At 39.8% G+C, this 22,847-nt stretch overlaps 1 protein-coding gene across 1 annotated transcript in view; it reads left to right on the top strand.

Annotated features, from left to right (window-relative positions):
* The window catches only part of NRG3 (neuregulin 3), a gene marked incomplete at its 5' end in the record, with an annotated part of 371,341 nt that overhangs the window by 244,717 nt on the left and 103,777 nt on the right, over positions 1-22,847 (top strand). Inside the window, one exon of the mRNA XM_042818296.1 lies at positions 22,293-22,366. Within this exon, the coding sequence (XP_042674230.1) occupies positions 22,293-22,366 (74 nt within the window). The remainder of the gene's footprint in view (positions 1-22,292; positions 22,367-22,847) is intronic.

The raw sequence follows: 22,847 nt of genomic DNA, 5'->3' as shown, positions 1-22,847 counted from the left end.
GAAATGTTTGGGCAGCTAGTTTGTTTCCCAGGTGCGGTTGCGATGTGATTGCCTGGAGCTGATCCAGATGCTTCCCAGCCCATGACGCAGCCAGCATTGGAGTGTGCTTCAGGCACAAGTTTCTTTGTAAGAATAACTGTATTATAAAAGTCAGCCAACTGTGCAGCCCTTGGACCACCGCTCCTGAAAATCATTTGGGAGGCTTTGTTCATGCTTTCTGCCTTGATTCTTGATATTAATGTTTTTGCTGTTTTTGTGTGTATTGAATGTGTGATGGACTGGAGCTGGTTTCTAAACATAAGGATTTATGACGAAGATCTGGTGACACTGATTCTTGAAACCCTAATATCCCATAACCCCAGCACCATGAAGTTAATAGGATGTGACATCGTAATTTAATGTAACATGAGCGAATGTTTCTGTTGCCGAAGGATTCAAAAAGTGATGCAAAGCATTCTCAAATAAAATGTAGTAACCTATAACATAGATTATTTACTGTTGTTCTGGAAGCAAACTTAGGAACTTGTAAGGAAATAGTTATGAATTACAGTCCCAGATTGTCAGAGTCCTCATTTATGACATGAGCTGCTCTGAAGCTTCATTATTCACCTCAGTGCTGTGGAGGCTCTCTGAACAAGGGGGAGGATCCTTTCTCAAGATGACTGAATGTTGGACCCTTTGTCACCAAGTATTGAGAATTGGAGATGTTTTTAAAATATACATTCTAATGGGAAGCTTTTTGTGTGTGCGCTTTAGGAGGTCAGGAGAGCATTTATGATTGAGAAATGCTGTGCAACTTGGGGCAGGTTAGCTACTCAGCGTTGATTTTCTCATTATGCCAAGCATTTGATCTCTGAAAATCAGGAGTATTATTCAGATGCATAAAGAGGCAGGATTTTTTTTGGTGCTTTAGGTGATCAATTTTGAAACTATTGTTTTGGGACCTTCAGTGGCATTAGAAGAAGACATTTATGTAATTCCTGTAGGCTCTTCCACAAAGGAAGGAATAGTGAAAAATTCAGGTAAGCCATTGATTATCCAAATATTTATTTAAAAAATATGTATTTTCAGTGTTGGAGCCATTAAAGGATTAAAAAAAAAAAAAAGTAGAATTTTTATGAATGCCTTGGAAAAATCATCTCGTCTTACTATACCTACTTACTAATATGAAGTTATTTGTTGTGTAATCCAGCAGCTGTTCAGAGTTTTAAAATAGTTCTAAATGACAGCAGTCTTCTTTTGCTGGAGCATCCATGAGTGTAATGAAGTGCCAAAGTGCCCCATGATCCATGTTAACAGTATATAAGTGCATAAAATGCAGACAATTAGAAAAATGCAGAGGGAGATGAAATAGACAGCAACATTTTTCATGTATATTTTATTTATAGATGTGAAACCTGTGTTTACTGAGCGCTGAAGTTAATGCATATGCAGACAAACAGCCTGCTGAAGTACAAACACCTAGTGAAGAGGGGAAATAAAAACAGCTGTGAACTTTTTGTTCCCTTTGCAGTTGCATTTTGCTTTTTATGCTTGTTCCTTGGCTTGTGGAAGGGCCATGACTGACATGAAGGAGGAGGGGAGTCTGGTGCAGCCCTGCAGCATTCATAGAAACGTAATGTCATTGCTGAGAGTCTTGGGTGCTGTAAGTGCTTGGTCTCACAACACGGCATAGAGGCTGTAGGTGAAGATATTAAAATGGGACGAAAGCTCAGGTGAATCCATCTCAACCTTTGCATTTTTATTGGATTCTGAGTACTTAAGTGAGGACAAAATAAATCGCAAAAATGATCCTACAGTTGAGAAATAAATTCATTCTGGGACTTGGAAAAGTCTCTGAGGCAATAGTGTCGCTGCAAATACATACAATAAAAGAGGGTTTGCACATAGGATTTAATTACATCCCTCCTTTTGCTAGAGTGCTGCTGGGCCAGGCCCCTCAGGTGCCCATATCTTGTGGGTGCTGTTCTGTTCAGAGAGAGCAGTGGGATCAAAGGTTCTCATTACAGTTGTGGGTCCCTGCTATCTGTTATATTTTATTCTGCATTCCTAGAGAGAGCTATCCATTTTATCTTCAGGCTTTCTAAATTAGCCAGAGTTGTCTTGGTGTGCAGAGTCTCTGCCTCTTGGGAAGGTCTCGGGTTGCTTGGCAGGAGAGCTGTGAGGATGAGGAACTTGTTTCACTGGAGGCATCTTACTTCTAAGTACGCACAGCTTAGCTGGGCAAGGAAGTTTTATCATCACAGCAGATGGCCAGAAATCTTGAAGCACTGATTTAATTAGCCAAAATCCTACCACCAGATGGCGATTCTTTTGCAATTACAGGATGCGTTAGAGATAATGCTGTCCTTTTAAAATCGAGTTAGGGAGATGTTGAGTCACGCAGGGGTTAATTCAACATCTGTGGTGGGCTGAGAGAGGGATAAGTAGGTACTGAACTATAAGGGGATTGGAGTGGAGGGTCTGCAATGCTGGTGTTCCTCCTCCTGAGGATGGTTAAGGTTGTGCTGGGGGCTGAGTGGCAGCAACAGCAGTTGCAGCGGCTGGAGGTCAGTGTGGGTTTTAGAAATGTTGGAACTGTGGTAATGAGTTGGGTGTAAAGATTCAGTGCTTTGTGCCTTTAGTCTATCTGTAATTAGATGAGTGGTATGATATCAGATAAAACCGGGGTACTATGACATTTGTTCACGTGCCCTCTCTGAAAACCTCTAAATGGTAAAAGAAGGGGCTATTGGAAAGATGAGGAGCAGCAAAAAGGCAACTGAATAAATTCTGTTCTTGATGTATCACAAAGGAGAGTTTTGTATACTGGTTGGGCATTAACCTAGTGGGGAAAGAAACATGAGCATCTCATTTCCAACAAAAGATTTGTGACTTATTTCAGTTTCCACCTCTTCTGAGAAACCTTTGTCCTGTTTACATATTTTTCTGAAGGAATTTTTAAGACATGGATAAGCTCAGTTACAGAGAACTGAGAATGTTTTGGGTTTTTTTTTGCTTTGTTCTTATTTGAATCGAATTAGTACTTCAGTTTTTGAATTGCCTGAAATCTGTAACTCCATATACTTGGTCAGCTGGAACACAGAGAAAGAAGTTCTGAGTGATCTTTGAAATAAGTTTCATTGGAGGAAAGCCTATGAGAAGGGTTGTTGGAAAATAGATGCGAACATTGTTTTATAAATGTTTGTGTTATATTGCTTTTGGAAGGTTCTTTCCAGTAGTGCATCGGTACAAATAGAGTAGCAAGGCTTGAAAACAATGTCTTGTTTTTTATAACCAACTGTTCTGCTGTAAAGTGCTTTCTGCAATCTTTTGCTTAGCTTCTGAATCTAATTTAGTTTTGGCTTCCTCTTTCTTTGTTTCCCTGTGGTACAATTTACTATATCAATCAAAATAGGATAAAAAGGTCAAAAGTCTTCAAATGTTTTCATTAAGAAAGGGAGAAAAATGAAACTAATATAATCTGCTCACACTTGGTATTTGTTTCATGACCTTTATTCTTTGGATTATAGCTGTAAGTGAGATGAATTGCCTTTAAAGGAAAGATGATCAGACCAGATCTCAAACTTAGGAGCATGAGGAGGAGAAAACTGTGCCTATGTATAGACTAGATCTTTCTTTAGCAAGCAAAGTAGCCTGTATGATTGATTTCCATGACTCACTTGAGCACTGTATTTAGAAAGCTGAGTGTGGTGTTTTCAGATATGGAAATTTATTTTTCTCTGGTTTGTCACAATACTGAATGATTATCTGAACAATTACACTGGGCTTTTGGAAGAATATTGGGCTTCAGGTAAATTTTTCTTCACTAGGAAGAATTGCATTCATGAATGTTTTTGCTTTCTTTTTATCTTTCTGTTCTTTTGTCACTGTTTATTTTTCTTCTTGCTCTGTTGAATTGCAAGAGAGCTCTTGTGATTCTCAGAAATAATTGCTTTCAGTTAACACATAATCAGTAAGGCAGGTAGGCACCCTGCATGTTGTCTTCTGCAGCCTTTTCTCAAGCAGGGCCAGCAGCAGCTGGTGGCTTAGGGCTTTGTCCAGTTGGGTTTTGAATACCTCCAGTAATTGAGACTATTTTACAGTGATCTTCACTGTTTGTAGTACAGGGAGAAGTTTAAGTGGAATTTCCTGTATATCAGTTTGTCTCTTGTTCTTTTACTGAGCATCATTATGAAGATCCTGCTTCTGCAGCCTTCCTTCTTCATTCATCCCCACCAGGCCCCCTTGAGCTTCATCTTTGAGTTGAACAACCCCAGCTATCTCAGTCTCTCCTCACATGTCAGATGTGCCAGTCCTTTGATCAGAGATGCTTCTGTAAGACTCACTGACTTTGTCAATGATATTTTGTATGTGAATTCTTCCAACTGAGCAGAAATCACTTTTGGGAGTTGAAAACCTGAATTGACTTTGACTGTATGGGTGATTAGGATGCTCCAGATGCATTACTTCAGAGGCAGACTGTTAAACATGTGAAATGAAATAGAATTTGAATTAACCAGGTTTCTAAGAAATAAGGAGGAAAAAAAATAAAAGATTTCTGAAACTTCTAGTAGGGATTCTGTTTTCTGAAGAGTAAGAAGCGGTCAAAGGTAATAGCAGAAAGCTGGAGGAAAAGTAGAAGAGACAACAGTCTTGGTCTTCCAAAATTGAACTCAAATAAGGTGCTGGAGGCAACACTTTTTGTGCCCATTCTACCGGTTGCTCCTTTTATTGATTCTCTTCTGTGGTTCTGTGGGACTCAGGTTATTAACGGTGAGAGATATGCAAGACTGCTAATTACTAGGAACTTTTTTCCTGACTCCAGTGGAATTTGAAGTAAAGTAGAAGAAAAAAGTTCTTCAGGATTGATGGGTTTAATTTTCCATGATACGACCCTTGAGACAGAAGCCTTTTTATTGTTTTATATCTTTGCAGGTCTAGTTTTATTTTTTTAAGTAAGGCATAACGTCACATCTTCTATCTGGGAAAAGGCATTTATGGCACCAGGAACATTATTCTGTAGATTATGCAGATAAACAGCTTTTTTTTCTTTTGAAAATGGTGTTCATGATTACTATAAAACAATGAGACTCCTGACAAGAATTGTTTGGAAATAGAAAATATCCTTCTGACTTTCAAATGTAATTTAGATATGCTTTGAAATGCATTAAACATATTCTAAAATTAATGTTATAGTATCTTCTGTCAGAAGCCAACATTGTTCTAGGGAAACTGGGACAGGGTTGGGTTCATTTGAGTGTTTAACTTGTAGTTAAGCTCTTTAATATGAATGTTAAATAAGTCAGTAGTTTTCAGGCAGTATGACTTAGAACAAACTTCAGGACTTATTTTTGTGGCTCGTATTAGATAGTTAACCTGAGACATAAAAATTCTGAGATTTGTTGCTATCTTATAGTATATCTAGCTTTGTTCATGTTTCATGCAAAATCTAGAGGAGCATTAGGACAAAGATTTTTAGAAGTGTTCCAACAGCACTGTCTCTAAAAAGCTCATCAAGCACACAAGGTGTACAGGCATACTGGGAGGAATGTACTTGCTTGGAAAACTGCATTTCTGTAGTACAAGTAAACATCACAAGGCATCGTTATGTTACTGAATCTTCATAGAAACAGAACAGTTTAGCTTGAAAAGTATTTTTGTTTTACTGTATTTCAAAACATACATGTTGCTTTGTATGATCTGAATGATCTGATCTGAATGTGTGTGTGTGTGTGTTTGGTGGCCCTGCTAGGCAGGGGGGTTGGAACTACATGATCCTTGAGGTCCCTTCCAACCCGGGTGATTCTGTATGATTCTGTATGTGGAATGTACGGTAGACCATCTTCAATGGGATAAATTCAAAATTGAAGTTAGCTTGTGGGTTAGATGAGTTAAAGAGATCCTTTAGCTCAGTAATAGTCTATGATTATATGAACAGCATTTGATTGAGCAACAATAACATTGTGCTTTAAGAGTGCAAGTTTCCAGTATCTTTATGTGATAGAGCAAGGTCTTCTGAGATAGAAGGTTGAGAATGAGGTGAGCTGTCATGGTGGTGGTTGTGCTGACAGTGAAGTACACACGTTTTGTTTTATACGAATGTACTGTGGGCTACATCTTGATAAAGACCAGGTCAAGGGCACAACTGGCTTGTTTTCGGAATATGTTTGGGGAATCCAGAGAGACCGTTATACCTGCAGCAGTGCAGGAATGTACTGTTGGCAGCCGTGCTGATGGGCTGTTCTGCTCACCAGACAGCCCCTGAGCCTGCTTTGCTTGGCTGCATGCTGCTGCTGGCGTGTGTGCACGTGGTAAAGTGCACGCGTGTCATAGGGACCCGGCTTCCTCCAGCAGCTCCCTTTTGTTGAATATCTGCATTCCTCATCCAGCCTCAGAGGATGGATTTAGACAAGACTTGCTCCCTTCCTATTGCTCTGCCCTTCAAATGGGGAGGAGCCTCTTGATCACTGTTGAAATAAAGGGTACTTCTATATGGACTTATCCTCAGTATAGGTAATGACTGTGCTGTTTCTACTTTCTGCAGTTAGAGAAGAGGGCCTCGTGGTAAGTCAGGGTAGTGCCATGCAGCAGTCAGGGTTGTTCCTGGATCACAGCTGTGCCGCAGACATTCTCTGCTTTTTCCCCCATAATGGCTTTCTATTTGGTCTTCAGTATTTTTCTTTGAAACATGAATGAATAAGGTCAGAATAACCTGTTCTCCTCTTTTTTACATGTTTGTGATGAGAAAAAATTGGTAACACTGTTTAGAGGCAGTTTAAGTTGCATCTCTTTTATTTCACTTGAGTTCATAAGGGAGTTATCAGAATCACATAACTGAGTTCAGTTGATTTATGATTAGGAGTTCAAGAGAAGCAAATGTATTTTCAAATTTCATGGGGACGTCTTGTCAGAGACTAATTCTAATCTACAAAATGATCATAAATGGAACTTAATGACTTTCCTGATTATCACCCTCAGATGCCATTATTTTGAAAATGGAATCAAGCAAGCGTCATGTATGTATGACTGGGGTTCTCTGGCAGCAAGCACATCAGATCCGTGCTACCTGTTGGAGTTAGCACTAAGTAGATGTATTCATTTTCTCAATGAGTTGTTGCTGCCTTTAGCTGGGAAGAGCAGAGCGTGGGTGAATTTTCTTTCAATTTCTTAGTTTTACAAACAGCATTGATAAAAGACCCACGTTGTCAGCTCGAAGTGAAGTGTAGAATGTTTTCTGTGAAATAACATTTTTATGTAGCTTCTATGTATTTGGTTGAATTGAAGCACTTTACGTACCTTAAATGTAAGGTTTAGGCGTTTAACAGAGCTGAACTGCCCAGAATAACGTGATTCTCTCAGCAGCACCAACTTGGGTGTTACTATTGACACAAATCTCACAAGCTCTTCTCCTCCTTCTTTAATAATGTTTCTGCTGCATGAAAGCCAATGGGTTAAAATGCACTGGTTATCCTCCTTTCTGCTCACGAGGAGACATGCAATACCATGCTCTGGACTTGTGCTTCAGCACACGGTGGGCAGTAATAGCTGTGCCAGATAGAGAACTGGTTTGCATGTTGGGCAATGGTTGGAATGGGCTCAGAGCAGCACAGACTTGCCTCTGATTGCCATATGCTCTTTATTTTGGATAGCTAACCTAATCAAAGGTGATATGTTGTTCCATGCAATTCTTCAAGGGAATTTATAGCTTGTGTTCATTATCATGACTCCAACCGTTTCAGTTATTTTTGTGTTAATTAAAACTTCTCAGGAAACTGAACTATTATTTTTAAGTGCGAGTTGAGCAAACTGTATCCCGATTTATTCTTCTTAGTTTTCTGACATCCTTGGGCTTTGTGTGATTCAGTTCTTTACTCTGAAAGAAATCTATATTTAAGAAGCTTGTAATTTTTTTCCTATATAGAAGTTAACTTCATTGAAGTATACCATATTTTTGCAGAAACACTTTGTTTGGTGTAAGCATACCCTCCAGAACTGATGGGCACTGAAATACCAAAAGATTTCACAAGAATTAACGAAATAATAGTTTTTATAGATTATTGAACAGAGCTGTAAAAATCCTAACTTGAGCTGGGTTCATAGCACAGAATTGTATTCCTATTTAAAGTTAATAAATTGACAGTTCTCCATTGGAGAAGTTTGAATTTTCTGCAAACACGGAAGAATGTCACTAACAGGTCAAGCACTGTCAACAGTCAAATGCTACTGCTCGTAATTAGTACACATTCTATAGCCTGAAACAGATTGATCCAAACTTTGCTAAATTGCCAATACATTGTCAGAGAAACTTAATAAGCTTGCATTAACAATTTGAGGACAAAAATCGTAGAATATGAGTACTTTTTAAAGGTGTGGGCTCTTTGAACCCACAGGAAATTAAGAAGAATTCTGGTTAAGATTTCACAGTGGAACAAATGGGAATTCTTTTTTGCCTTGTTCTCATCAAAGGTTGTGCAAAACAGGTGAGGTTTTGTGGGGTTGGTACTGTTTTGTTAGGCATATAATTTCAGCTTCAATTAACTTTCCTGCTTATTTTTTGTAGTGAGGGTCTTGTATTGCTCGTTTGAATTGTAGTTTGTGTGGGAAATGATGTCTGCTTTTTTTTTCTTTTGAGCAGCTCTGATCCTATAGCAGGCTTTGTACTTTTCCAACACTAGCTGCTACAGACCTTTTATTTTGGCACCAAGCTAATAGGAAAGAGCGGAATAAACTTCTGACCTTGGGCTGGATTCTTCATTGCACCTTCTGCAGTTTTAAGCTAGTGGATTGCCAGCTGTTGTTGTTGCTGTAATGTCATGAAAGCTGCTGCTTCCTACCTTCTTTAGGTGTTAAACTCACTAGGTTTGGTCAGTTGACCCCAGTGGTTTTTGCTGACCAGTAAGCTGTTTATCCACAAGCAGGAGAGCTCTAGCTGCTAGTTTTATGCTAAATCTACGTAGTGATATAAACTAATACCATAAGGGCTGTACAATAGATACAGTTGTCTCTTTGTATGAAATTCTACTACTCAAGACTTGTTACTAGTTCTCTCTGCATAATGGCTGGCAACTTTACAGGTTTGGAGTTTCTCAGTCAGCAACTTTAAATATCTCCAGAAAATGTCTTATTTAAATTTTAACAATGCACGTTTTCTGGGTTCTAAATTATACTTAATACACTAAGAAAGAATTATTTTCAAAAGTGTTTCTCTATTTGATCTTTGCTAAGCAATTTCATTGCATGTCAAATTGTTCTGATCTATGAAATGAGATGTGTGCTGATGAGACGAAATAAAGTAGCAGAGGCATTTTTATTTCCTGCTGCGAAGTGAGAGGGCATCGTTTATGTAGACCATCTGTCAGTAGTTCATGGATATTTTAACTGACGCTTCCTGAATGGCTTTGATTACTTCCAAACCAGGTACCAGCTTCTGCTAGAATTGAAAATCTATAGAAAGCTGGTCTGAATCTGTGTCTGAAGAGACTAGAGTGTAGGCATCTCGGCTCAGAAGAATTACTGCTGATATGGTCCGTCTCAGGGCCATCTAACTGCGTTGGGCTAGTAAGCAAATGACATCTTCCATTGCAGTTCATATAGAAGTGGAATCCAATTTAAGTTCTTTAAGTTTTTTAATATGAGAGTGGTGAGGTGCTGGAACAGATGCCCAGAGAGGCTGTGGATGCCCCGTCCCTGGAGGTGTTAAGGCCAGGTTGGATGGGGCCCTGGGCAGCCTGGTCTGGTATTAAATGAAGAGGTTGGTGGCCCTGCATGTGGCAGGGGATTGGAGATTCATGATCCTTGAGGTCTCTTCCAGCCTGGAATGTTCTATGACTCAATTTCTAAGACAGCAGGAGACCTTAAAGTGAGGCTGTGCTTCCTATGAGGAGCTCGTGTCTCAAAGCAAGGGCAAGCTGTCTATGAGGCTATCTTGTCTCAAAGGAGTGGTGTTGGAGGATTCAGCAGATCTGCCCCAGATCCACTTGTCGATGTTCTGTGACCCAGGACTCTAAAGACTGTCATTACCTATCGTGTTACCTATTGCATTGCTGGCAGTCTAGGCAGATTAGGGGCTTTCAGTCTTCCAGACTCAGAAGGCTTCAAGACTACAAGTTGTTTTTTTTCTTTTCTAAGCTGCTAAAGGAAGATTATGAACATGTATTTTGTGGTATTTTTGTCACTAGAAACACTCTCCATAGGAAGTAATGCATTAATAAATCCTTCTAGTTCTCCATTTGTTAAACCCATGTTAGATCTGAGATTGTTTTGTTTGTTAACTTTGTGCAGAGAGCAAATAGTGTCAAAGACTCCTTAACTTAAATCATGGGTATGGGAAAGCAAACTTAAATTTGCGTTTACTGTTTCATTAGTTCTGACCTCCTCAACACAGTACGTTTATAAGTTTCCTCTTCCTTTTTCTGTGCGTGAGCTCTTTTTATTGTAGTAGTGAACAAAACAAAATGAGTACCTTACTGAACTACTGAGAGGCTTTGAGTATCCGGCAGAAGCAGTCTGACCCTCTGGATAAGCATTGGCTTGATGTGATCCAAGCTGTGTAGGAGAGGAGTTTGTGATGTTAACTCATATATATTATTGGACAAGCACCTGATTTTCCTTACATACTTTAAAATTTGTCTAAAGTATACATTAAAATTTTTTTGCGGAAACTTGACATAAGTTTTTGAATCTGCAAGGCTGAACTGAATGAAAATCTTGTGTGATGTTTTTCATGATCATCAAATGATCCTCTGTAGTACTAGATGGGCTTGAAACATTTCAGGAATACTATTTATCTTGAATATATTTGGCTCTATTTTTGTGTTAGGAATTATTTAAGAGAACAGAATGTAAAACACTTGAAAGTTTTGAAAACAGAAGTCTACGTCTGTTGCTTCTGTTAAGTAGCTGGAAATGAAAACTTCCATTATTGGGCATGTAGTGTGTCTGAGCAGAGAAAAGTGGGGAAAAAAAATTCAACAAATGTGTTATTCTACTTACTAATGAGTTTGCATCTTTCTTTAGTATTGACTCGCTTATTATTATAGTTGTTTTTAAAAATGCCACGAATGCCATGATAACATCTATATGTGTAATATATTTTAGTCCTTTCCTTATTGATTTTTGGACATTTTTGTTATTTTACCTCTGTTCAGTCCTTTAAAATGTTTTTGAGAAGGACTTTTGAAGGACTTCTGTGAAAATGGTAATCTTGATCAGATGTAATGTAAAGCAAAGGTCTCATTTTCTTTTAGTTTTTCAACTATTGATGTGGCTTTCATCTATGCCTTAGCTTCATGAGGGTTTTGAATATGATATGAAAACACTTTCCATTTATTCAAAAGCTTTTTCGTCACTGATGAATGCCATACACAATGAAAGAATACATTCATTTATCATCTATAGTAAATAATTTATCACACAGCAGAGGTATACTGGGGGAAGAACCTAATCAAGTCTTTTCAGTTTTTGTTTGGTTAAATCCAGAATAGCAGCCAAGTAATTGCTCAGTTAGTTGGTAAATGAGTTTATTAGGTGATATTCTGAGGCAGTTCCTAATGCCTTGTGGTTTATGGATCAAGGTTTTTTAACGAGAAAGGATGGTGTGGTGTAAACTAGGAAAGTGTGTTAAACTGCGTGTACTGAATTAAACTTGAACGATACAGAACAGAACTAACATCTTTCTTCAAAAAGTAAAAGAGAATTATAAATTACAGTTTTGAAATGCACTTACTTCCAGAGTTGTTTCTGAAAGCTCCTGCTAAACTTTAGGTCACATCTACTGAAGTTAACCAACATTTGCAGACCCTTAATTTCAGAGTTAAGATTGGGCACTCAGGGCACAGTTTATGCAATACAGACTGTAAGTTTCATTTTTTTTTTTTTCTAATCAGTAATAGAAGGTAACAAAAGATAAAAATTGAAAAATTGTAATGATTAAAATGAAAAACATTAAGCTGATCCAAATTTCTCTTTTTGAAATTTTCTTTTCCTGATGTTGGTGTTTGGTTATATTTCAAGTAGTATATTTATGATCTGAACTTGTGTTGCCTGTTGGGGTTGCCGGTCTAGCCCAGAGTGAGAAAGTAGTGTAAGCAATGTTCATGTGGATTTAGAAGCGTAAGTGAGCTTTTGTTGAGCATTAGTACTTGTTGACCTCGTAACATTTGATTTTTACTAACAAATAGCTCTAAGAAGTTAAGCAGATACTATGTATGTATTTTTTATTTGGTATAAGCAATGAAATTTCTCCTGGAACCATAGTTTAAACAGATGGAGCATAAGGTGAGTATGACCTCGGCCTTGTCAACTGTGACTGCATAATCTTGTTTATATCTTCCAGCTCCATTCTAAATTTCATCAAGAGTACTAGAAGCAGCACAGTGCTTTAAAAAGCTTTTTTGCATTTTCTATCAATTAGTTTCAGTTTCATATGCAAGTTCTGCATCCACTGCTCCTTTCATCTTGATTGGAATTGTTCAATAGCTAAATATTTGTCAGTGCTCCAGAACGGTTCTTAGATTTCCTTAGCAAATGGATTATTTTTTGGCTTGTAAATGGTGGGCAGTCTTGGCCACTGTTTATTTTGGATGGCTGTTTCTGCCTAGATCTGTCTGTGGTGCGTATTTCTGTCCGTATCTTTTGTAGCAGAGTAATGTAGCGGTCCTATCAGATTTGAATTTTTCTCCAACATAGCAGACAAGCTCGCTGTATGGATGGAAAGAGAAAGATTTTATTTCTGCAGATTTTGGAATAAGCCAGATGACCTTAGGATGTCTGTTTTCTAGTCATGACAGCATGTTCTGGTTGATCGCCAGCTGAAGGGAAACAAAGAATTTGAAAACTAGAATTTTTTGTTGTTTTGTGGTGGGGAATGATGTTTGGAGGACAAAAGAGGAAGTCATCTCCTGAAATCAGTGAATTCAGCTTAGCTTCAACCTGAATAGTGGAGCAGCATGAGTAGGCTTCTGTAAATCTATGTGCATAACTATACAGTCTTTGAAATGTGACTACAACAAAAAACAACTACAGAACTGTTTCTCGTACTTGAATCCGTTCACTGAAACTAAGTTGCAGTCATTTGCTAAGTTGACTCTTCAAACTGCACTGTGTGTATTATTTGACTTGTACCTAGATGTGTCCTATGGGAAAAAAAAAAAAAAGGGAAAAAATATTTCTGAGGAGTTTACAACGAGGGGAAATGGCCTCAAGTTGCACCAAGGTAAGTTTAGGTTGGATGTTAGGAAACATTTCTTTACAGAAGGGGTGGCTAAACATTGGAATAAGCTCCCCAGGGTGGTGGTTGAGTCACTGTCCCTGTATGTGTTTAAGAGCCGTTTCGATGTGGTGCTTGGAGATACGATTTAGCAAAGGGTTACTAGAACTACGGTACTATGGTTAGGCTGCGGTTGGACTTGATAATCCTTGAGGTCCCTTCCAACCTGAGTAATTCTAGGATTTAGGATTCTATGATTTTAAGGAGACAAGAGAAACAGAGAAACTATGCTGCTCTTTCCCCACCAAGACAGCGAGCCCTTCTTGCTAAGCTCTGCCCCTTCACTTCTTGGTGAAAAATACCCAGGATAGCATTTGCTTTGCTTGCACTGCTATCAAACACCAGCACGGTCACAGCTACACCACTGATCAATGGCAACACCAAATCCATTCCATTGGTAGCTTCAACCAATCGTTTATTTGTCACTGCCTGTGAAAATGTCCCAGAGAAAGTCCTTGGCTGGACTCGGGCAGGCAAATGCCAACAACAGGAACGCCACCACAAGCGGACAGCAAACCTCCCCCTCCCTATCTGCGCCCTTGGTGATGGCATCGCAGAGTCACAGTCAGCCCATGAGCTCACAATGGGCCGGGTGCCTATAAATACCCAGCGGGCCCAGCCTGCCTTGAGTCTTGCTGGCGACTCTCGAGGTGTGAGCGTCTTCCTGTGGGAGCACGAGACACTGAGACTTTGCCAGTGCGTGAGACAGAGGAGTCTTGCGAGCGATTTGCGAGTGGAGGCGCAGAGGCTGCCGACTGCTCCGCAAGAGGCAGCCTCCAGCGAATCCATCCTTGGGGCTCCGAATCCATCCTTGGAGCCCCACAGCGCCAGGGCAGCCGCAGCCATGAGCCAGGAGGCGGCTCCCAACCGCAGGCGCAAGCCGTGGGTCTGGCCGGTGGAGGCCCGCGAGGACCGGTGCGCCATCTGCCTGGACCGGGTCACGGACACCGTCCGCGCTCTGCCCTGCAGGCACATCTTCTGCAGGGAGTGCATCGAGCAGTGGACGGCCAACAGCCCCAGCTGCCCCCTGTGCCGCCAGAGAATATTGGCCAAGCAGTGCCTGGACTGGCGCCCCTCGGCTCGGCCCCCGACCTGCTCGCCCCAGGGAAAGTTGCAGCGCACCAGGGAGCGGCGGGAGGCAAGATCTGCCCGGCGCTCCCGCAGCGTCCCACCACGGAGCCCGCCGCGCAGCCGCTCCAGGTCGCCCCGCCGGCTGGTGCGCAGCTCTTCCTGGCACGGGGAGCTCAAGCAGCGCAGCCGCTTCGAGGAGCTGCCGCGGCAGGACGAGGACCGCGAGTGGCTGAGGCGGGTGGCACGGGAGCGGCAGATGGGTGCCGGAGAGCACGCGCGGCACCCCGACGGGCCCCACTTGTGAGCAGGCGGCCCAACCTCCGCTGGGAACGGCACAGGGACGGAGAGCGCAGGCGGGGAAGTGGCTGAGGCACCGCACGGCTCTTCTGCCTCAGCTCTCGCCGACCATCACTTCCCTGCCCTGCTGGAGAAGACCACCGGCAGCTCCAGCTCATCCTTCCGCCCCCGCTGATCGGCCTCGGTCAGCCCACAGTGCCCAGGTTGGGGCTGCCGCTACCAGCGACCCAGGCACTGCACGGAGCCCAGCAAACGGCCGCCGAGTGCTGGACGAACAGAACATCTCTGCTGCGAGGACGGCGCTGGGATGGCCCTCCTGGAGGCCCCAGAGGGTGCGGGGGGATCTGGGCATAAACGTTCAAATAAACATCCACACACCCTAAAATGAGCAGTTGTTGCATCTATTTCTTTCTAGAAGCTAAACCGTAAGCCTGGAATCCCAGTGCAAAACAGGGATGGGGAATGAGGAAGTGGTCGGCTGGAGAAACCAGCCGTTGACTTCCAGAACCCTGAGAGCCCGAGCTCTGTGACTGCGTGGCAGCACGCACCTGGGGGGCAGAGGGCTTAAATGGCACCATGGAGTACCATACTGAAGTCAGAGCAGGTGAGCTGTGCCCGCAGCACACAGACAGCAGCCCCTCAGAAGCAAGACAGTTGTGTCAGTCAGGAGAGTGCTGACATGGCTTGTGTTCCTCCCAGAAAACAGTCTGAGGTACTACTGTAAGCCATAACCTGTATGTACACGATAAGCATTGACTCCACCACAGTGAGCATGAGGCCTGGCACTTGGTTTCCTTGGGCAACCAAGAAAAAACTTGGACATGATGTTACTGCGACCTCTTTTTAATCATCCATGAAATGGAAAGAAAACCACCCAGAGAAAGGAGAGAAATGGTAATTTGTTACTTTCTGTGTGACCTTGAGCAAGGCATTTAAATCAAATCCACATAACTCCTTTTTAAATGCTAAAAGCCTCATTTATTTCAGTGGTTAATACAGAGGATTTAGAGAATTCCAGTTTTACTAAAGTATCCCCATTTTGCTTCTCCAAGGCTAAAGGAACCTGAAAGACCGAAGTCAACAAATTAGTTGAAAATTGTATTATCTAAGTCTAGGCAATGACATGGGTTTTTGTAGGTATGACCTTTAAATCTCTATGCCATTTTCAACAAGTGCATAATAGTACTTCGTTTTTCAGAGAGCTGCACTGACAGTTTCCAGCCTGATAAATACAATGATTTTTAGAAAGTCTTATTCAATTTCCCTGTTGAAGTTAGAATTTCTTGACTAGCCTGACTTTAGGGCAAATGATATAGGAAAACTTTTTCACTCTTGTCTGGATACCTATTCAATATAATTTCCCTCATGGTTACTTGCTCTACTTACCTTTAACAATTGCAAGATTTTAAAAGAAAATTGACAGAATGGTGATTTTTTTTCCAAAGTTCTTAATGTCTGTTCTTTGAGACTTGTATGATCTATTTTCACAGAAGTAAAAAATTTTTAATAAAAAAGCAAGAAGAAAAACAGATACATGCTTTGACTTAATCACAAAATAAATTACAGGGTTGTTTGGTTTGGGGCTTTTGTTTGTTTGTTTGTTTGTTTTTGGAAAGTTCAAATGTGTACATGAAACCTTTACTATACAGAAAGTTTCATTTCTGCAGCGTTGTAGATTTTACGTAAAAAAAATTCTCAAGAACGCAGTAGGGCACTTAAAAGTTGGAAGCAGGGAACTGAATTTGTGTTGCTGCTGTAGGTGTGAACGTGCAACTTCAGTCCATAGTAGGAATGGAAAAAACATATCTTAGTGCAAAACATCAGTAGTAAGAAAGAATGCTTCAAATGCATAATGCTTTTTGTATGTAAACCATGCTTGCTTTTCCACTAGTGGAAACCCCTGAGAAAAAACTGCCGTTTTATAAGATAGTTTTAAAATCCAGCATTTTTGTTGTGGGAAGACATTAAGCTTTATTCAGATGCATATGCTAGGGTGTTAAATAGGTGAAAAGAATTAATGAAATGCCACTTAGCTGTGTTGCTATTACAGGCTGTTGTAACTGGTTTTGTATTAGGTGCTGCCACCCTTCTTCCTCCTCTTTCCTTCTGTGCCTCTTGCACATGTTACTGAGACCTGACCACTGGCAGCCTCAGCTCCAACAGCCTAGCTTTGCAATTAAGAAAAGCCATGGCTTTTCCTTTAACAGATTGCTTGTAAGTTAGTACACGAATCTTTTATGAAACAGTTTTGAAAGGTCATAGTATCTTGGAAAAGTCTTTCCATTGTGAAACTACAGAAACAGATTAGCAAAAAGAAAAATGTCATCTCTCTCAGCAGTGCTCCCTGTCTGCAGCAATTTCTGGGAGAAGTCTGCAGTAATGCTTAGTTCATTTTGAATTAAAACATTCCTTCTACTATTATATTTTAGTACCAACACTGATGGGTGTAAATAATACCTTATTAACTTTCCAAGATTAACTAACCTATTAGCTTTCCAAGATTAATACACAACTATTTTACTTGTTTGCATATGATTAGAGGTGTCTCAGAAGCAGAGGTGTTTTTTTTTCACTGTATTGAATTCTTTATTTTTCATTATCATTATTTTTCCCCATGTTTTTTGTGATTAAATTGAATATCTTTTTTTTTTTTTTTTTTTTTTTTTCCTTTTTCAGGAATAATACAAGGACGTAGCATGTATAGGGTGGCCAGACCCAGTTGGTTTGTGTTTGTAGTCAAGTGAGCAGACCAGCTTTGCTGGCTTGATCTCTTTCCATGATATCCCACGTGGGTCTTCAGCATTTAGCAAAGTGTTTGATGCTGTTTTCCATAGCATTCTCTTGGACAGGCTGGCTGCTTATGGCTGGACTGGGACTACTGTTGGTGGGTTGAGGAATGTCAGAGTTGTTGTGGATGGTGTTGGATGTGATTGGCAGCTGGCAACATGGTCTTCCATGGAGCTTGAGGTAAGGACTGGCTGTGTTTGAGATTGTGTTGGTAGTTTTGGCGGGCAGTGGTCTGAGTGTGCGCTCGGTGGGTATGTGACGACTGCCAGGTTGGGCAGGAGTATTGATCTGCTTGGGGTTGGAGAGCTGTTTGGAGGGATCCAGTGGGCAGGGTCAGAGGGTCACAGTTGTGTGGTGTGGAGAGGATCAGCTGTCTGGAGATTTAGGGTCGGAAAGACCACAGTAATCAAATAGGAAGCATTGCTTTTGAAGCAATCCTCATACAAATTTCTGTTGTTTATCTTGAAGGTCATTACATCTGGAAGCAGAGAAGCCAAACTTCAGCCTGCTTGCACAAGAGAGAAATTATTTTTCATTGTTTGTAGCATATTCCACACATGGCTCTGATACAACCCAATGGCCCAAGGAAAGTCACGGCTTGCAGTATATATTTGTTACATAACTGACACTCTAATCCAGGATAGTGTGTGTTGTATGCTGTGTGTGTGAATAAGTACGTGATCAAGATTTATTGACCACTCAAACATTTCTTTATTATGATTTCTGATTCCTCACTCAGAGAATAAACAAAAGATGCAGTTGTGTGTGGTTTTGAGCCGTTTGTATTTTGGTATAGTGGCTATTAACTGGTGTGATGAGAAAATAATTTCTTTGCTTTTTGATTTCTAAGTGAAAATGCACTTAAGTAGAGCAAGGACCAAAGCACCTTACCTTGAGGAGTGAGAAATGTGTTACTGTATGTAGCTTTCCACAGAAAGGAGGTTGTGAGTGACTATATAAGTGCAACGCACAGTAAAGCTTGTCTTGATAACTTAAAAAAACACCATCTTTGAGAAATTACATTACCAAGTGCAAGATGTGTAGAATACAACATTAAGTAATCCTGTCTGAATTTAGCAGCATGTTCTGTATTTCAGGATTTTTAGCAGCTTCATATTAGCTTTACATAGGATTTTTTTCATGCCACTTTTAAATCATAACAATTATTGTTAATAATTTTGGTCTCAAGCATAGATAAGTAAAATTGTTTCGGTGAAAATCAGAGTGAAGAATAGTGGATTCCTTACTCAGATTTAATTTGCTATTAAACTGTAATTCTGTTTATGGAGACTTTCACCATGGTCTGCACTTGTGCATATGCCTAAGCTTGTTAATAGAACACAGCACTAAGGATCTACGTGTGTTCTGTTACTGAGTTGGAGTTCACACTGCAGTTCCAGCTCATAGCTGAAAGTGGCAATCTCACGTGCAGGTCAGAGCTTTCACTTGACTATGAGCAATATCTCATCCTACTATTGCTTTCTTTCTTCTCTGAAGGCATTGCTAATAAACCCTTGCTTGTCATATAATGAAGTGATCATTTGTACAGTCAGCTGTATCTAAGTATTTATCAAGATTCTCCTGATTGCTCACAGATATTATTTTTAATACAGCCACAAATATAAATGCAATGATTTGCACTGTGTGGCAGTGTTTAATGACTTCGGTTGGACTTTCCTATATACTTATGAATGTGACAAAAAGCATGTAATTGCAGTATAGTTGTAAGAGGGGTTTTCTTTGTTTTGTTGTTTTGGGTTTTTTTTTGTTTGTTTGTTTTTCCTTCAGAGGTGTGATGCCAATTAACAGCATGTTGACTTACCTGGTGCCTTGAGTACAACCATCACATTTCCCATTTAGAATGGATGGCTGATATTTCAGAGGAGATTATAGGGTTTTGCCACAACATCAGCTTTTATTGTATTTCAACGTTATAACTATCAAATGTATATTTTAAAAGGCTTCAATTTCACAAAACTGCTTTACAAAGATATGAAATTTGTGATGTTGACAAAGCAGTTATTCTTAGTACTTGTTGTTGTCTTACAGATTTCAAAAATCATTTGATAATGAAGCTAGGGAACTTAGTTTTTATTTTTATTGAAACGTTGTTTAAAACACAAGTATGGCTATAGTAGTTTGCTTAGTGTAGCATTACATTTTTATATTAAAGTATCTTATTTATTCCTTATCAGCTACCTCTGTATTCAATTTTGAAAATAACAAAAATAAATGCTTGTTTTGGCATGTTCATCCAAGTGTACAGGTAAGAGAAAATGCTACTTTAGACTCATCCAAGTCAGTCAACCAGTTGATTACCATATGCTTCAGTTTCACACTGAAGTAGCAACAGTGTATGTAGGATATAGTCAAGGTAGAAATACTAGTTTGATGAGACAGCCAATTCATTTTTAAGAGAAGAAACACAGCACCGTTATTATTTCCATATTGCATAGCATAGTAGCAGCAGTGCACAGTCGGGTTCCAGAGATGCTGAGTTTTACAAGGCAGGAGGTGTACGATGAGAAGACTGTGATACATTCTGTTCCAACCCGCTGCTCTTACAAAGTTAGGAAATGAAAGCCATAGAAGTACATCTAACTTGATCCTATACCTGGACAATACTTTATCAGTTAGAGGGGTCTTATACCATGCCGTTTTCAAGGCCATCAACTTTATATGCATCTGTAGTATTTGCAACTGATAAACTGTAACTCTTAAAAACAGCATTCAGTGGAAATGAGAATATTCAAAGCCCAACGTGCCAGATAGAACAAATATTTTCCTGAAGTAAAAGACTGATGTTTGGCCCCTGACAGTTGGTAGGATTGTAATAGTGATGTGGAGTTTGTTGCATGCCCTGGCAGCAAACTCTTCTCCTTCAACTCTGGCATGAGCAATTAATTAACCAGGGCTGACTGGTAGCTGGAATAAATGGTACAGACTCTTACTCGGCTGTGAAATGAGATAGCAAAGTTTGTTATAAAAGGTGTGGAATAGTATGGAAGGAAGGCAGTAGACTCCTGTCTCTGCTGGCCCTGATGACTGTTGGAGGAGAATGAAAGGGCTAACCCTGCTGGTACGAGGGTACTGATAGCATTGGTCAGCATTGCCCTGCCTGGTAGTGTGCATCATGCTAATATGTGTTAAGTTCAGCTCCTGTAGGTGGTTACTGCTCTGTGAGTGCTGCATTGGACTAGGTGATGAATGATCTGTATGACTTGCAAACCAACAGTTTGGTTGCAAGTCTGAATAGGGTAGTAAGTGGGACTGGCACAAATGTCTGTTAAAATGTTAATAGAAAATGCTAGCGCAAAGAAAAGAATATCGCCACCCTTGAATGCTGTTCTTTAGCTTGGAAATGAGCACAATCAAACCTCCACAAGAATGTGAAGATGAGTTTCTGTTCCATGTGAGGCAACATCAGGTATTTCATAATTGGATGCAAAGAAGTGCATGCAGTGGTGTCTGAGTTTATGATGACCTATCGAGTTTTTTGACTAATGGACATCTTTTAATTGAATATTTTGCATGGAAAGTAAAAAAGACAAAAAAAAAGAAAATTCAGAGCATTTTTTCCTTGAGTGGTAAATTGTGACCGCTGGCATAGGATCTGAATTTGTTGTTTACAGTCTGTTTTACAGATAAATAATTACCAATGAAAAACTGATCTCCAAAGTACCACTGGGAAGAAAGCAAAAAAAAGCCTTTCCCTTTTTAAGGGAAAAAGGCTAAAAGCAAGATTTGACGTAATATCAATATTTTTAAATCTTCCTCTTAGTGTAGGTTGTTGGGTCTGATGGGAATTGTTATAATTTATAGATTTCTTCACAAATACGCTTTCTAATCCCTGTATCAATTATGGTGAAGATGCTCTTTTCAGGTATTAATTTATTAACCGAAAAGCATTTAAAAGGTGACTTTCAGAGGAAGACTGAATAGAAAGGTGAAGGAATAGATAACTTCTGTTCCTGACATTATCACAGAATTCAAGTTACAGTTGTCAATCCTAATGAAGATACTGATTCTGATTTGAGCATATTGTTTGGGTGGTCCTCAGGAACTTGGTGAGATACGGGGTCCCTGTTGCTATCATTTATAATTAAACCGACCATCACTTTTCTTTGTGAAACTGCTTAGTGAATAAATAAAGACCTGATTTCAGTATGCTTATTTGAAATGAAAGGGGTTGTTCTAAGAACAGCCCAGATGCATTAAATGGAGTTTTTTAAAGTAAGAATTCAAGATAAATAATGGTATTAGAATTCTAGTCAAAGCAAATTAGCTTTTATTAAGACAGTGGGATATTCTGGTTTATACATTTTGAAATGTATTTCTGTGGATATCTAAGAAAGTTCACTTAGGAGCAATGCCTGATATTGTCTTTCAAGCCTAAGCATATTATCTTTTAAATACAGTTGGAATTTGTCTTAAAATAAATGGCTGGATAAGAGTTCACTACTTATTCAAACATCCAAAGATGAATGCGTTGCAAATCTCATGGCTTTGCGCAGTACAGAAATTTTATAAAGTTTTGTTTCATCTAATGAGTTTATTTTATCTGTGAATGTCTATTTGAGTGAAGATGATTCTTTTGCTGTTTAACTGATGTTTAATTTAATATTTAAAAGAAGAGTTGCACTTAACTGACATTTCTTTTGATAGTTTCTACAATAACCAGAAATAATTGCGGGGGAATCCTTAAAATAATGATTATTTTGTGTAGTCCTTGTCTGTTTCAGAAACTTGCTTCTATAATAATTCAGATAACTCTAAATATGCACGTCCCTCACAGCACTGACAGGGAAAAATTCAGTTGATTTTCTACCTTGAAATTAACCTTTTACTATCGCATGCGTATGTTTGTCATTTATCCCCTTTTTCTCAGGTGCAAAGAGGGCTACCAAGGAGTCCGCTGTGACCAATTTTTGCCGAAAACCGACTCCATCTTGTCAGATCCAAGTACGTCAAATGTTTTTCTTACATATTTATTCTGTTCTGGAGGCTGTTCTTGCCACGCGAGATGACCCTTTGCCTATTGTCACAAAAATGTATTATGCACCTTTGTAGGTGCATGTAGGGATTTGTATTGCGTTTGTTGATTAAAACAGAAGAACACATCCCCCAGTCTCTGTGCTAATAAAGCATGTTGCACTACAGCAGAACAGGCCATTAGGAAACTTGATTCCTTAACATTTGGATTAGTGCTATTCCTGTTTGAAGCCAGGATATTCATGGTTCTCCACTTTTGACTTGAACAAGTAAAACTACATGATATAAAAACAGATGAGTTCAGTCTGTGGAGTGGTCCCCTCAAAGAAGGGGAGAAATGCTTGTTGTCCAGAACCTCAGAGATAATAATGTCTACACAGTATCTTTTTTATTATTTATTACTTCAGTTTACACAAAACCATGTTTTTCATTATATGAGTGACCTAGCTCT

This window comes from Centrocercus urophasianus, unplaced genomic scaffold (assembly GCF_019232065.1).
Source record: "Centrocercus urophasianus isolate 14NV4802_14NV808 unplaced genomic scaffold, USGS_Curo_1.0 seq_17, whole genome shotgun sequence".
NCBI lineage: Eukaryota > Metazoa > Chordata > Aves > Galliformes > Phasianidae > Centrocercus > Centrocercus urophasianus.
The sequence above is the reverse complement of the archived record's forward strand: the minus strand, read 5'-3'. Positions and strand labels throughout refer to the sequence as shown.